At 37.2% G+C, this 16,510-nt stretch overlaps 1 protein-coding gene and 1 pseudogene across 2 annotated transcripts in view; both read left to right on the top strand.

Moving 5' to 3' along the window:
* The window catches only part of Rnf38 (ring finger protein 38), a 122,767-nt gene extending 113,427 nt beyond the window's left edge, over window positions 1–9,340 (top strand). For both annotated transcript variants that reach the window (XM_077797064.1, XM_026415318.2), the window contains 3 exons: window positions 6,181–6,302; window positions 8,236–8,335; window positions 9,190–9,340. In XM_077797064.1, the coding sequence (XP_077653190.1) occupies window positions 6,181–6,302; window positions 8,236–8,335; window positions 9,190–9,252 (285 nt within the window). In that variant the 3' untranslated portion in view covers window positions 9,253–9,340. The remainder of the gene's footprint in view (window positions 1–6,180; window positions 6,303–8,235; window positions 8,336–9,189) is intronic.
* On the top strand, window positions 4,117–5,482 carry LOC113175716 (malate dehydrogenase, cytoplasmic pseudogene; annotated as a pseudogene).
* Window positions 9,341–16,510: the final 7,170 nt, after the last annotated feature.

Raw genomic sequence — 16,510 nt, 5'->3', positions numbered from 1 at the left:
TTCGAGGCACTAAGCAACTCAGTGAAACCCTGTCTCTAAATAAAATACAAAAGAAGGCTGGGGATGTGGCTCCGTGATTGAGTGCCCCCGAGTTCAATCCCCAGTACCAAAAATGGAAAAATATCTTATTTTGACTTTGAAATTCCTTTCTAAACTGTATTTTGGGGTTGAATATTTTGATATTCTTCAAAGTCATATTTACAACCAATCAAAAAGGCCTTACTTGCCTTTTTAGTTTTATGTCATAGTGTAGCTGTTGAACACTCCCCAGCCCTGGCTCACTGGCTGGATCCAAATGGCTCCCCCACTCCAAGTCCCTACATGCCCAGTCTACCCTACATGTTCTTGTCTTGGTACCTTTACTTCCCTTGATCCTTCAGCTAAGATCTTTCTCCATTTCTCTATGTTTTGGAAATATAGCATAAAAACCGCCATCTTTGTGATTATCATTTCTTTTCTTTTTTTTTTTTAACATTTATTTATATGCGGTACTGATAAATGAACCCAGGGCCTCACACTTAACTATGCAAGCTCTCAACTACTGAGCCACAACCCCAGCCCTGTGAACACATTTCTAATCTATTTCCTGGGTCCAAACGAGTCTCTCTCTTTTTGTTCTACTGAGATTTAAGCACTAATCATGTCTTGCCTTCAGTTGTCTTGCCTGTTGCATCATGTAAATTTTTGGAGGGCTTGATCATCACTCTGTATCCACTAAGGAATGAATGAGCATATTTTATTGTCATACAATTATGTACTATAGGACATACTCTGTATCCTATAGTACATAACAGTAGAGGTGTTAAGATGCATATCAACTCTATGATGAATTTGATCTAAATTTTTTATGCTGATTTTGTAATCAGCCTCAGTAGACTTAATGTATTATAGTGTTTAGAAGGGTTGGGTATAGCAGTGAAAGGCAGCTATTTATTCAGATGACCCAGTTCTCCAAATAAGGCTGTCAAAAAGCAAAGCTGTGATTATTGTCTTAAAACACACATAGAGCTATACCAGCGTTAGATATTGAAATTTGAGGAAATTAATTCTATTCCTCTCATTGCCCATTTCCAATTCTTTGTTACCTGTTCCCTTAGCCATAAGGCAGCCTAATTATAGAATAAAGAAAATAGCTAATTAGTCATTAAAAACTGGGAGATGCCTGGTGCCATTTTACACACCTGTAAACCCAGTGATTTGGGAGACTGAGGCAGGAGGATGGCAAGTTCAGAAGCCAGCCTCAGTACCTTAGCAAGGCCCTAAGCAACTTAGCAAAGCTGCCGCAGTCTGGCTGGGTGCAATTCACGAGCCACTTGTCAAGCAGAAACGAACTTTAGTTTTAGAACACACAACGCCGCATCACATGAGCTCTTCAGGAATTCCCTCAGAGCCCACCTGCCACCACTGGCTTCCAGGGAGCCTCTCAACCCCTACTCCTCCCACTCTTGAGGCCGATTGGCTGGGTCGCATGGGCGGAGCCAAAAGAGTCCCCCAATGAGCAGCTCTGTGGTCTGAAAGGGCAGGGAAACAGCCCAATGAGCATCACCGCAGAGGAGCCAATCATCTGGCAGTTGGAAGTTTGCTGGGACTGTGGTGAGCCAGTCAGCTGGAAGTTTACTGGGGCCACTTCGGCTGTGGCTTTCAACATCTCCCCCTCTCTGTTTAATTAAACAACAAGCATGTGGCTTAGGGACTGTGCCTGCCTTAGGTTGTTCAATACTACATATGGTTCTTACCCGTCATCGGATGAGCTGACCTCAAGGCCTCCTGTCTTAGGTTGGTACCACTGCAGTTGGATCTTACCCATCATTGACTACTGGGCCAGCATACAGCCACACCTGTGGATAGGCCTTTGTACCAGTGGCGGGGGTGAGGTTCTTTTCCTCACCTCTGTTGGCCCCCAAATTTTAGCTGAATGACCATCACAAGCAGAAGGGAGGAGGATACACCAAGCCAATTGATGGCTCCTTTTGGAAAAATTGTACCACCGATGACACCATCAGCAAAAATACCCCGGCACTACCACAAGTCGCTGCACCAACAGATAGTTCATAATGCATACAAGTGATACATAGTCGATGCAAGTTCTGCAAGCAGTTCAGTGATAGCTATTGCAGAAGCTGTAGTTTGGTTTTATCTTTGTCTTCACCAGCACTGGGATGAAGATAGGAATTCTGGCAATAATGGCTAAAGAAAAAATTATGTAACATTCCAGCAGGCACTAAAAGAAAACAATTTTCTGAACAATTTACATTATCCTGAACAGAATTATTAAATATAGTGAAAGGTGAAAGTAAACAAACAGATCTGTTAACCTCCTTTTTTGTTCACATATTAAAACGATCCTCAACAGCTGTTTACCCAATTTAAATTAAACCATTTAAATCACGTGAGTAAGAAAAAAAATATTTGGATCCATTTTTTCATGAGCGCTCGTCATATATGATATATGGACATATGCACATACAAACATACAACACAAAACACAAGTGTGCACACATAATACATACAACACATAACATATTAGTAAAGGCCTTATAACTTTTTACAGGTGAAATCTCCATAGCAATGTTTAAAAACTCCATAGTCAAAAAATAGAACTGATCAGCAAAACATTAACCTAGGTCTGTATGAACTCAAAAAACAAAATAGAACTTTATGATGTGGGAAAGGGCAATAATAAAATAGATATTGAAAAAAAAAAACATCCTGGTTTCATTAGCCTCCAGGTGTGGGAGAACCACTGTCGCAGATGTAAGGGATAGCCAAACTGGAGTTCTGGATATCAGCTGTTATGGATTTGAGCCAAATCATCTTCTTTTTTGGTCTGTAGAAATCGCTTTAGTTAGTCTCTCTGGAATCCAAATTGGCTGCTGTTCTCCCTGTGGAAACACACAAACAGACCCCCGACTCCAGATAATTACTGGGTCAGGACCTTTCCATTGTCCTTTTAGAATATCCTTCCAAAGTACCTTGGGCTTATGTACATTTTTTGGACACACATGCCTTTCCGCAGCACTAAGCCCTGATGAATCCAAATTTAAAAAGTTTAGAGTAAAAAGGGTTATTTTAAGTTTATCTTTGGGGAATATATACCCTTTCCCAATTCCCTCTTTTTGCTTTAATAAGTACATTTTAATAGTTTGATGAGCTCTTTCAACTATGCCTTGTCTCTGTGGATTGTATGGGATTCCTGTTATATGAGTAATGCCAAATGATGAGCAAAATTGTTTAAAAGAGGTAGAAGTATAACCAGGGGCATTATCTGTTATTAACTGTTTTGGAACGCCCACAGTGGCAAGATTTTGTAAGCTGGCAGCTGGAAATTTGCTGGGGCCGCGATGAGCCAATCAGCTGGAAGTTTGCTGGGGCAGCTTTGGCTGTGGCTCTCAACACAAAGCCCTGTCTCAAAATAAAAATAAAAAAGGGTTAGGGATGTGGCTCATTAGTTAAGCACCCCTAAGTTTAATCTCTAGTACCAAAAAAAAAAAAGATCACAAGTTTGAGGCCAGCCTGAGCAACAACCCTGTCTCAAAACATGAAAGGTCTTGGAATCTAGCTCAGTGGTAGGGGATCCCTAGGTCCGTTCCCCAGTATCATAAAAATAGAAAAGAAAGAAAAAACACTGGGAAAAAGGAAATAACTGGTGCAGAAACAATTAGTAACTGCACTGTATTAAAACACATCAAATACATGAGTTCATAGTGGTGCTTCAAGAAAGAAACTTATTGGATTCATTTATCCTCCCTTTTCTTTATAAATAATACTACTACGTACAGTTTGGTATGAAGCAGTTGCTCATTAAGGGCCAAGTGCAATGGCACATGTGTAATACCAGTTACCTGGGAGGCTGAGGCAGAAGGATCGTGCAAGAACTTATCTCAAAAAATAAAAAGTGTGTTGCTCAGTGGTAGAGCACCCCTGGATCCAATCCCCAGTACAGCAAAAAAAAAAAAAAAAAAAAAAATGATTATGTTAGAGTACTGTGATTTTGCCATCCTTTGTGAATTAATGAATCTTGACAGTGTTCCATCGGTGTCTGCTCACATAATGGCTAGACATAATAGACCTTATAAAAAAAATTAGATACACCAACTTATAGGAAATAAAGGAGACATGGATGTATTAAAACCACACAGGTCAGAAGTAGGGAGATTTAGTCAGCAAAATTATACTGGGAATTTCTGCAGATCATTGATCTGTTTTCTTCAATAAATTTAAGGATGAAAAAGAGACTTGGGACATATTAAACCATGGTAATATTGATTTATTGGGCTCCTTATTCAGATAGACCATTTGTCTTAAAAATAATCAAAACAGACATGGCATTTGAACATTAATTTGGTATTTGATGTTGAAGAATTAGTATTAATTTTTATGGTATAGTGATATCATTGTGGTTATGTTTTTTTGACGAGTGTTTTTTAGGAATTGATTCCATGGTAGAGGTGACCTGCCTCCCTCTCTGAGGTTTATTTTGCAGGTGCAGAAATTTTCTGTGCAGTTCCCGGTCATTAAGGGCCAAGTGCAATGGCACATGTGTAATACCAGTTACCTGGTATTCAGTCTTTGTGACTGAAGCAACTGGTTATATTGCATATTCACTTGTATAGTATTAGAAATGAATCTGACTTTGGTACAGACCAACCTATAATTCTTGTGTTGTTGGATATCATTCCATACTGGGTGTCCGAATGGTGTCCTATTGGAACTGTAAGATTGTGTCCTTCCTCTCCTGAAAAATGTCATTGCAACAGATAAAAGATTACCTTCAAAGAGGCCAAGAAGGGAAAGCATGAGATGAAAAATGTACCAAATGTAAATGTGAAAATATTCAAAAGGTAGAGTGCTGCCTCTGAGAAATAGGACAAGAAATCAGTTAAGGTTATCATTCTAGAAAACCCAGGCAATACCAACTGCTTGAGCTGTTAAGATCATATCAACTCTATCAAAAGTTGACTCCTTCCATCCCCAAGGAGATTTGATTCTGGATCACAACCAAACTAAATCTCATATTGCTCTACAACTTCATGTGACTACTGATTGTGAAGAATGTCATTATCTGAAGAAACTGATCCTCAGTTCATTGTCCAGATGTCAGCCATGCCAAGGTGAAATTGTAAGGAAAGGTAGTTGTTGTTTATGAAGCTGGCTCAAGGGAGAATTCATCATGACCATGGTGCTTCTGCATCAAGGCTAAAAAGTCATCCAGTGTAATGTCTGCTGCAGAAGCCATCTCTAACCACATCAGAAACTTCTGGTTTGGAACCTAAAGGGAGTCTGTGTCTATGGGTGTTATCCATAATGGCATTAACTATGGTGTTACCATAATCTGCTCTGCTCATTCCCTGTGGTCATCAAGAATAAGACCTGGAAGTTTGTTGAAAGTTTCCTTATTAATTATTTCTCTCATGAGAAGATGAATCTTGCTGCAAAAGAATTAGCAAAAGAAAAAAAACTGCTTTTGAATTTCTTTGCCTGACGAGGCAGTCAATTTGATGTTACTGTATGCCCCCAAACTGAAGAATCTTTGTGTCATCTTTGACTCTAGGATCAAATAATAATACCAAACTTAAATTACTCATGAAAAACAATGCATTTTAAAGATTATATGCTTCCTGGTACAAGTTTGTGAGTGAAAGTCTTATTATGATGGTAGTGTGTTGCATTCTAAAATTTTTAAAAATACTCACATGGAGGGGGGAAGATGTTTTTAAAGCAGTGGTTCTCAACCTGGGCATAATTTTATTCCTCAGGGGATGTTTGACAATGTCTGGAGACACTTTTGGTTGTTGAAACTGGAAAATGCATTTAATGCCAAGGTTATTGCTGAACATTCTATTAGCAATAGCCTCCACAGCAAAGAAATCCAGCCTAAAATGCAGAAGTGTTAAGTTGTTAAACTTAATACACATAGAACTATCTTACCAGTGAAATAATACCATCTTTTAGTTTTCTTCAAAATAATTTGGAGTTTAGGGTAGATAGTGATAGATGAAATAAAATTAGCCATGAATTATTGAGTCTGGGTAGTGGGTATACCCTATTCATTGCACTATTTGTTTTTGTTTGTTTGTTTTAACTTTTGTATGTATTTAAATTCTTCTGTGTAAAATAAAATCTTTAAAATTAATGGACTAGGACATTTAAAGAAAGGTGAAAATAGTCTTTTCTCTACAGGCCCTCTTAAACTTGGCAGAGCGACTGGGAGAGGCTAAACCTCGAGGACTGACTAAAGCAGATATTGAACAACTTCCTTCTTATCGGTTTAATCCTAACAATCACCAGTCAGAACAGACTTTGTAAGTATATTTTTTTCTAATATATGTGTTAATTTTTTTGTTTAATTTAAAGGAAAATTTCATGAAATAAAAGGTTGAGACTCAGAACTTGATATAAAGATAAGTTATCTCTTTTTCATACTCTGGGTCTATGCTGACCAGTAAGGTAGCCACTGATTGTGGAGCTATTTAAATTCAGTGAAACTGTTAAATTTCTTCCTGGGTTTGTGGTGCACACACACCTGTAACCCAAGCTACTCAGGAGGCTGAGGCAGGAGGTTCACAAGTTCAAAGCCAGCCTTGGGCAAATTGTTTAGACCCTGTCTGAAAGTAAAATTTTAAAACGGGATGGGGATTTAAGCCTCAGTGATAGAGCACTTAACTAGCATATGTGAGGCCCTGGGCTAGACTAGAATACTGTCAAATAAATAGATCAATACATAGATAAATAATTAATTTCTTAGGCATACTAGATACTGACTGCTATATTTAAAGGTGTTAATGTAGAACATGAAGTGCAAAGTTCACCCATTTTTAAAATATACAATTCAATGAATTTTATTGTATTAATAGAATTGTACATCTATCACCACAAATTTACACCCTTTTTATCACCCCCAAAAGAAATCCTTCACCCACTTGTAGCCACTCCCCTTATCTCCCCAGCCTTCTCCACCTTGACACACCCCCTAGCCCTTTGTCTCCATAGCTTTCACATAAATGAGATTATATAATATGTGGTCTTTTTGTATCTGGCTTCTTTAACTTAGCATAACTTTTTCAAAGTACCTTTGTGTTGTAGCTTATATCAGTAAGTCACTCCTTTTTGTGGCCAAATAATATTCCATTTGTGGATCACTACATGTTTATCCTTTTCTTCAGTTGATGTACATTTGTGTTGTTTCCACTTTGGGCTCTTAGGAGTAATGCTACTTTGAACATATATGTACAGGTTTTTCTGTGAATATAATGTTTTAATTTTGGATATATACCTGGAAATGAATTGTTGGGTGTCATATTGTAACTGTGTTTGACTTTTTGAGAACTGCCAGTTTTTGCAAAGTTGGTTACACCATTTTCTATTTCTACCAACACTGTATAAAAAGGTTTCAATTTCACTGCATTTTTGCCAGCATTTGTTATTGTCTGTTTTTATTATAGTGTCCTAGTGACTTTGAAATTGTATCACACTGAGATTTTAATTTTCCTTTCCCTGGTGCCTGTTACTGTTGAGCAGTTTTTAAATTTCCTTTTTTTTTGTTTTGTTTTGTTTTGTTTTGTTTTGGAGTGTGTGTGTGTGTGTGTGTGTGTGTGTGTGTGTGTGTGTGTTTGGTACTAGGAATTAAACCTGGAGGTGCTTAACCACTGAACCACATCCCCAGCACCCACTTGCCTTTTTTTTGTTTTTATTTTGAGACAGGGTCTCACTAGGTTGCTTAGGGCCTCACTGAGTTGTTGAGGCTGGCTTTGATCTTGCAGCCCTCCTACCTTAGCACCCTGAGATGCTGGGATTACAGGTGTGTGCCACCATGCTCAGCACCAGCCCTTTTTATTTTTTTATTTTGAGACAAGTATCTTACTTAAGACATTGCTAAATTGCTAAATCTGGCTTTGAACTTGGAATCTTCTTGTCTAGCCTCCTAAGTTAATTTTTATATATGGTGTGAGGTTAAAGGGACATCTACCTTCATTTTTTCATGTGTAAAGAGTATTTTTGGTTTTAAAACTTGATTTGGATGTTAGCCAGAGATTTTCTGATCAGTTATCAGTAAAACAGAGCACTCTTACTAAATGCCTTAACATCATTGTTTTTCAGGTTGATAGATTATTTTGTCTACAAATTTCAGTGATAAAAAACTGAAACTGATTAAGTGGCTTTTGTAGACTTCAGAAGTCATTTCAAAATAGAAAACCACCCAATTTTATGTTTAATTGATCTCTTTGCTTCTTTTAGGTGTGTAGTATGCATGTGTGATTTTGAGTCAAGGCAGCTACTTAGAGTCTTACCCTGTAACCACGAGTTCCATGCCAAGTGTGTTGACAAATGGCTTAAGGTAAAATGACAGTATCTAAAAGGAAATAACACTAAATTTTCTGTTTTAGTGATTATAGGTTCATTAGATAAGTCTGTGGTTTAGTGGAGGATGGGTATAGGAAATAAAATTGAAATACAACTTTGAGAGTATTCTCTCTTCAGATGAAGAGAAAAGGCCAGTGAAACTCAGGGGTTCGGGGATATAACTCGGTGGTAGAACATGAATGAGGCCCTGGGTTCCATTCCCAGCACAGGGAGGATGGGGTTGCTATGGTGATCAACATGGGAGTGATTATACAAAACCTAAAAACTGGCTATCTGCCCTTGATAATCAGCTTGTCCTGATCTTCTGATAGTATATAAGGATAAGACCTGAACTTGTTAGGCCACAGTTTCCTCTTAGTTTAGAAGGGTGCCTCACTAGAGCTCCCTTTACTTTTAAGTTAGTTATTAAATATATCTAAACTGGTGCTGGATAATTTTGTTTATGTATTTAAACAGACATATTAAAAAATCATTTATGGCAAGAAGCTGAGGCAGAAGGACGGCAAGTTCAAGGCCAGCCTGGGCAACTTAGCGAGACTCTGTCTCAAAATTAAAAAGGGGATAAGGGTGAGCTGGGGATGGAGCTCAGTCCCCCAGGATTTAAGCCCCAGTGCTACCAAAAAAAAAAAAAAAAAAGATCATCCATGGGATAATCAACTCTTTGTTTGTTTTCTTTCTTTTTTGTTTTAAGGCACATGATTACTTTGTGCCTCTTTAAAAGAACAAAGTGTCTAAAACTTGTGTTGAAAGTAAAAATAGTATTATTTGTTTTTAATAAATTTCATTGTATGAATCACAATGCAAACAAGTTTCTCTTTTGTATTTTAGGCAAATCGTACTTGCCCAATTTGCCGAGCTGATGCTTCAGAAGTGCATCGGGATTCAGAATGACCAACCTAAGAGCACAAATTTAGTTTGGGTGTTCCTCATCACATGTATATACGGACTATCCATTGAACTTAATCTGTGTGGCTTCCAGCCCTCCCTTTACCAAAAGGGTCAATGGACCTTTCTTTGCACTGTGTGACTTAATCAACTATAAAAGCTTACAATTAGTCTTCACAATTATGGGATTGTTATACTAACCGTGTGATTGGAACTCCAAAGAATTTTTCTTTAGCTTAATTTTGTGTGTGCACTAACATTCCCTGGTTTTTTGTGTGATCATTCCGAGTGTTGCTGCAAGATTACAGTGGACGTGATCTTTTAGCATGTGCTTTTATAAAAAGTGGTAGCTCCAGATGATATAGCAATCTACCTTATATAGAGCCTTCAGAAACTGTGAGTGGAAATGAATGCAGCGTATGACTGTTGATAAATGTTTTATCTGTGTGTGTGAGAGAGTGTGCAACTACTTGTGAGAGGGCATGGTAGCTAACGTGTGTATGAGATCCTATATACCAGCATGTACCAAGAATGTGTGTGTAGTTTTAATTATGCTGCAATGTATAATCTGGTGTGTTATTTAAACAGCACTAGTACTGTACACTGGTTTCTCCCCTTGTGTTTGCTGTTGCACACTGGTTGCTAAGGGTGCATCAATTATAAGCATTGAATACTCCATCCCTTCCTCCTAATGAATGGAATGAGAAAAGCCTTCTTCCTTTGCTTCAGGCAGCTGTCACCTTCTCTTCATTGGTGGTCCTAAGTGGGTCACTTAAGAAAAAAAGTGTAACAGATTCTCACTCCATGAACCTGAGTTTTGATTCTGTTGTGGAAAAGAAATTTTTAAATCTCCAACTTGCTGTTTCCAAAAAGAAGGTGCAATATCATACATCATCTGTTAGCAATATTAGCATTTCAATCAATGATTTGAATGTTGATAACTTTTTTCTTTTACAATTTCAGTAAGCTTCTTACAGAAAGTACCTGTGATGATTTTTTAAATTTTTTCTTTGTATAGGTGTGTGTGTGTGGGTGTGTGTGTGTGTGTGTTTAGATTTATAGTCCTTTCTGAAGATATATGAGTAATATATTTTTAAGAATACCACTGGTCCCATGAAGTCTTGCCTCTTTGACTTCCACCAGAACAAAATCTGTTAATACAGCTTGATTTCCGATGTGTAAAACTTTGTTCAGGCTCCCATAGGCAACTAAATTATTTCAAGAAAACTGTTTTTCTGTTCATATTAATTCACTTGCCAAGCTCCAATTCTGAAAGTTGTCTTAGTTCTTTCCTCAGTAAATGTGCTTCTTTTTGAAGCCCTTGTTTCAGGATGGATCAAGTGCTTTGACAGCTTGTGTTCCTTAGACCTGATTTGCTTTGATATCTTGCCACTCTTTTAATTTTTGTTTGAATAAGAAAAAGCTTAATACAACAGATGTCCAGAATACTTGCAGTATAAATGAAGATTTGATTTTTGTATAAAATAATGCTGTCAAACAGGAATTGACCCTCATTGAGTTGATCTGAAATAATACATAGCTGTATTTTTTTAATAGGTTCATTGAGCGAAATTCAGATTGTTTAAAGTCATTTTCCCAGCAACATTTAGATTCCTTTCTCATTCTTTTAGTGTATTCAGCATTGTCTGCCTCCTCCTGCAGTTGATGTCATTGCTTTGTTTGCAGTAGCACATGCTGCATTATTCTAGTCGGGACTGTGAGAACTTGTTGCCAGCCTCACTCAGCTCTCAGTTGGCTCTGAGTCAGTTTTGTACTCAGACAGTGTTAATTACTTGTTACTGCCATGCTGCTTGCCCTCCCTTGAAATCTATAAGCTCATCACAGCCTAGAGTTCTGTAAAGTCAATTCACACAGAAGCACAATTTTGTCCTCTTCCAGACACTGTTGCCTCTATCTAGTCATACAAATAGGATTTTGCATACTTTGCCCCTAGATTTGTCAGTGCATCAGAAATACATCTCAACAGTGGTAAAATGCACATGTTACTGTTAAATCATTAGGATAATTCCCTTCCTGTTCCTGAAGAGTAAAAAGTATGTTAAAGACCAAAATTATTGGCATATAATAATCAGCTACATACAAATCACGTATAGTTTTATCTTTATTTTTTTTAATTAAAAAAATCATGTTTAAAATGGCAAAAACCCATCTTATAGACTTCTTTTATATAGCTACAAAAATTTATATCTGTACAGATCTAACATAACACTACTACACTCAGTATTCATTTTACTGAAGCATGCAAGTTAAAGCACTTTTTCTAATTTATATAGAGATACCTAATTAACAAGGCACATTATACTAATGACTTCAGGAGAAGTAGCTTTTTCTCCCCTTCCTCTGACTATAAATTCCTGTTGTAATGTCCCTTTTCTAGTAAATTTTTGAGAGGCAGTTGGCAATTTAGGAGGCAGCAGGGTCTGAATTTAATTGTTGCACTGTTGTGGCTGATCTCTTGGGGAATGCCTTGTCTTTGCATGGAGCTCTTAGAGATGTGTCCAGACTTGCTTACCAAGTGGTTAGTGCATATTAGGAGCACACGTGTGTGTGTTCTGACCAGCTCAGACTAGCCACAGTGAGCAACTCTGTGTCTAGCATATGAGAAAGAACAGTTGATTTCTTGCCCAGCTGTTACCACTGGTGATGTGCCAGATTGCAGGCAGATGTTGGTTTGTTGCCTTTATCCTCTTTCCTCCTAAAACAACATTGGCTTTACCATCTTAACTCAGCTGTGGGTTTGTTTTTTTTTTTTTTTTTTTTGTGTGGGTTTTGGTTTATTTGTTTTTTTGGTATGAATTGTCATGTTTGGTATTGTTTTTAATCCCCACCCCCCCCAAAAAAAAAAATTCAAGGCCTCCATGGATCAAGATCTCATATTAAGGATTTTTTTGTCCTGGGGAAAAAAAAATTTTTTTAACCAAAATCTGGAAAATGTGAAAGTATATTTAGATTTTATATACTCTCTGAAATGTGATTTAAGATTCTTAAGTTTGGGCCTCTTGTAATAATTTTGAATGAGATCTACCAACTCACTTGTGAGTATATTTTTCACAGATATCTTTAGGCCTTCATTAGAAAGCTATTTTCCCCCTGTTGGTTACCTCATTTTGCTATTGTTTCAGATTATGAAAGCTACAGGGGTGTCTGTTGGAATCATTTGCTGAGTCATTTCCTCAAATCATATTCCATTGTATCAGTTAACATTATAGTTTTAAATGTACGTATTATAAATATCTGTAACCAAATCATTTGAAGGCTTGATAAATTTTTAACAAAGTTTGTACATTTTTTATGAAAGTTACTAGTAATGCTTTACTAAGTAGTGCAATGAATTTTTATTTTTAATCCCTGTGCCCAATTTTGGAGTTGAGAGGGTTGTTGGTAATAAATGTATGATGTACACTTAAAACATTTGTTGTTTCTTGTTACTCTGAAAGGGGAGGGGAAAGTTGGGTATGCAGAGAGAGTGGGTAATAGATGGGATTCCAGCAGATAGAAGTGGGTTGAGCTACTAGCTGCCAGATTTAATTTTTAAACAGTATTCCAGGTGTTTCAGAATTGGTGTAAACTCTTTTTTTTATTATTATATTAGTTACACATGGCAGTACAATGTTGACAATTCATACATTTGAATCAAATGGGGTATGATTTCTCATTTTTCTGATTGTACAGGTTGCAGAATCACATTGGTGTAAACTCTTAGAAACACAAAAAATATCTTGTATTATAATGTATGGTAAATATTTATGTCCTTTAAAAAGCTAAGAAGATAGCAGAAAGTGTAGCCACAGGTATGCTCTGTGCATATTGAACTATAGAAATAGGTAACCATAAGGTGCAAGTGAAAAGATTACAATAGGTAATTGAGCAGCTGTGTCCACATTAGCTACAGTTACTCAGTTACTGTCAACATAAGGGAAGAGCCTTTGCTTGATTTTTTTTTTTTCCTCCTTATTTTTGCAACATACTTGGGAAGAGTATTTGTGTCAGGTTTTGAGTGTCTGAAATGCTAAACTTGTGTTCTCTTATGGCAAAGGCGTTTACTACACTCTCTGAATAAGGGAGGGGAGGGCCATATGACTTGAAAACATAGATTATTATGACCTCTTCTTGTGAGAACATTTAAAAGCCAACAGTCTCCTTCTGTCGTGATAATGACAGTCCTGGAAAAGAACTGCCCTAGAAAACCACCAACTCTCAGCACATATTTGGGGACAAAAAATTAGAAGCCTTTAAAATAGGCCTAAGTCTCTAAACTCAGCTACTCAGAAAGCTGAGGCAGAAAGAGCAGATGTTCAAGGCTAGCCTAAGCAACCTGTTAAGACCCTGTTTCAAAAGGTCTGGGGATGTAGCTCAGTGCACCCTGGTATGAAAAAATAACATTAACTATGGACATCATGATTTCATTCTTGCCAACTCATTTCTCCCTTTTACAAGTCTTTAAATTTTGCTCTAAAAGTAGATTTTGATAATATTAAGCCACAAGCATTCCATATATGCTGCTAAGCATTTTTGGCTACAATTATTAAATAGATCACAAACCACTGTTTATACTAAGGGATAATTTTTTTATAATATTGTTTTACATTTATGATCCTAGGTATTAATCCCAAAAAGGGTCTTTTGCATTCTTGCAGGCTTAGGGTATTGTGCAATAGTGAACACATAATGGCTCAAGTGGGTCAGTGTACCATTTGTTTCTGATCCACTGAATAGAACCTCAGTTTATATTTGGTGGCCAGACTAACTGAATGGGAACTGTGACAGACATCCATTTCTTTGGTATCCCCAAATCTCAAAAAGACCCGACATAAATAAATCTAACAACCTATCTGTCTAAAAGGTTTAGAATAAGATGGAAAAGGGGGACCTTTCTTGAGTACATGGATAAAAGCATTATCGTGGTCTAAAGACTGCTGAACTGATACTGATGTTGTGTTGAAGACAAGGCACACATCAAAACTGCTGTCAGTTCTAAATAATGGAGCAAGTTCAAAGACAAATTCTAATGCAGAACTCCTAGATTGAATTTTGTACCGGCAGTGTAAAAAACTATAAAGGACATTATTGAGTCCCAACAGACAATTGTAATAGACCATCAGTGTGATCCAAAGTATTAATCTTACTGTAGTTCTGCAAAAGAATATTCTTAGGAAATACATTACTGAAGTATTAAGGGTAAAAGGCCTGGATACATACAACTTACTTTCCAAAAGCTCAGAAAAAAGTTATGTGTATGTGGAGAGAGAACACAAAAATGATAAAGCAAATGGAGTGAAAAATCAGTAGAGGTAGGTGATTCTGAGCAAACAGCTTATAAGCATTTTCTGTTATTTACATTCTTGCAACTTTGTAAGATTGAGTTTATTTCCAAAATTTGATGTTATAACTACAAAAGAGTTCAAAAAATATGTGGGATGGGGATATGGCTCAGTTAAGTACTCCAGGGTTTAATCTCTAGTGCCAAAAATAACAATAAGTAGTGGTTAGGGATATGACTAAGTGGTTAAGTGCCCTTGGATTCAATTTCCAGCACCAACAAACCAACCAACCACAGATTGCCCAGTTAGAAAACAGGCAAAAGATATTTCTCAAAAGAAGATAACAAAAAGCACATACATATTGTCACTATTTTAGTCAGATTTTTGTCACTGACCAAAACACCTGACATGAACAACTTGGAGGAGGAAAGTTTTATTTTGGTTCATGGTTTCAGATTCAGTCCATGGTCAGCCAACTCCCTTGCTCTGGGCCCAAGATGAGGCAGAAGAGTACTAAGGGATAAAATTCTTTTGAATGTGATCAAGCCACATTCAAGACGCATTTCAGTTTTCTTGTGCACTTCAGACTAACGAATCGGATAGATAATGATGTCTGATGACCTGACTAGCCACATTAATCTAAAAGTTTTTAGCCACATTAATCCATTGTGTACCAAGTTTTCAGTTCTGCCATATTTCAATGAAATTTACATAGGCGTGTTAAAATAGGTTGGAAATAATAATTCAGAGCCCATATGTTGTGTTACTATTACATAGTTCTGGTTAATAATTATTGATATTGATATATAATTAATGATATATAATTATGTACTATAAGTTTTTAAAAGTGTTATACATCTGAAACAATGGGACAATATGGGTTTAAAAGCAAACAGAAGCTAGACAGGGTGGCATATTTCTGTAATCCCAACACTTGGGAGGCTGAAGAGGATCAAAAAAAGTTTTTTTTAACACGTTGGAATTGAACCCAGAGGCAGTCTTCCAGAGAACACAGAGCTACAATTCTACATTTCCTGCCCTTTTTGTTTTTATTTTGAGACAGGGTCTTTCTTGCCAAGTGTTCCTCCTGTCTAGGCCTCTGTAATCACTGGGATTACAGACATACAACATCATGCATAGTGAGGATTACAAATTTGAGGCCAGCCTAGGTAATTTAATGAGACCCTGCCTCAAAAAAAAGTGTTCAGTAGCTGGGTATAGTAGCACATGCCTGTAATCCCAGTGGCTCAGGAGGCTAAGGCAAAAGGATCATGAATTCAAAGCCAGCCTCAGCAATTTAGCAAGGATGTGGCTCAGTGGTTAAGCAACCATGGGTTTAATCCCTGGTACCAAAAAAAAAAAAAGTTCAGTGGTAGAATGCTTGTCAAGTATGTATTGGTCTTCGGTTCAATTACCAGTATCACAGGCACAAAAGTAAAAACAGTTGAAATTGTTTTTAATTTTATTTTATTCAATCTAACAGAAAACATTTTGATATATAACCAGAGATAATCCGGGTTTGCTTGCTTGCTTGCTTGTTTATTTTTGTGGTGCTGGGGATTGAACCTAGGGCCTTGTGCATGCAAGGCAAGCACTCTACCAACTGAGCTATATCCACCCCAAGATTTCTTAATTTTATCATTACATGTCTTAAACTACAGTATGACTAAAAATCATTTTACTTCATATAACTGAGTATAATTTGTTGTCATGATATATACTTAAAAAGCAGACTCAAATTGGGCACCATGGCACACCCCTGTAATCCCAGCGGTTCAGGAGCCTGAGGCAGAAGGATCACAAGTTCAAAGCTAGCCTCAGCAACTTAGTGAGGCACTAAGCAACTCAATGAGACCCATCTCTAATGAAAAAGGGCTGGTGATGTGGCTCAGAGGTTAAGTATCTCTAGGTTCAATCTCCAATACCAAAAAAGAAAAAGAAAAGATTGCTTCTCTAGATAAAATTCAAAGAGGGCTGGGGAT

This window comes from Urocitellus parryii, chromosome 4 (assembly GCF_045843805.1).
Source record: "Urocitellus parryii isolate mUroPar1 chromosome 4, mUroPar1.hap1, whole genome shotgun sequence".
Classification (NCBI taxonomy): Eukaryota; Metazoa; Chordata; class Mammalia; order Rodentia; family Sciuridae; genus Urocitellus; species Urocitellus parryii.
This window is presented reverse-complemented; position numbering and strand designations above follow the sequence as displayed.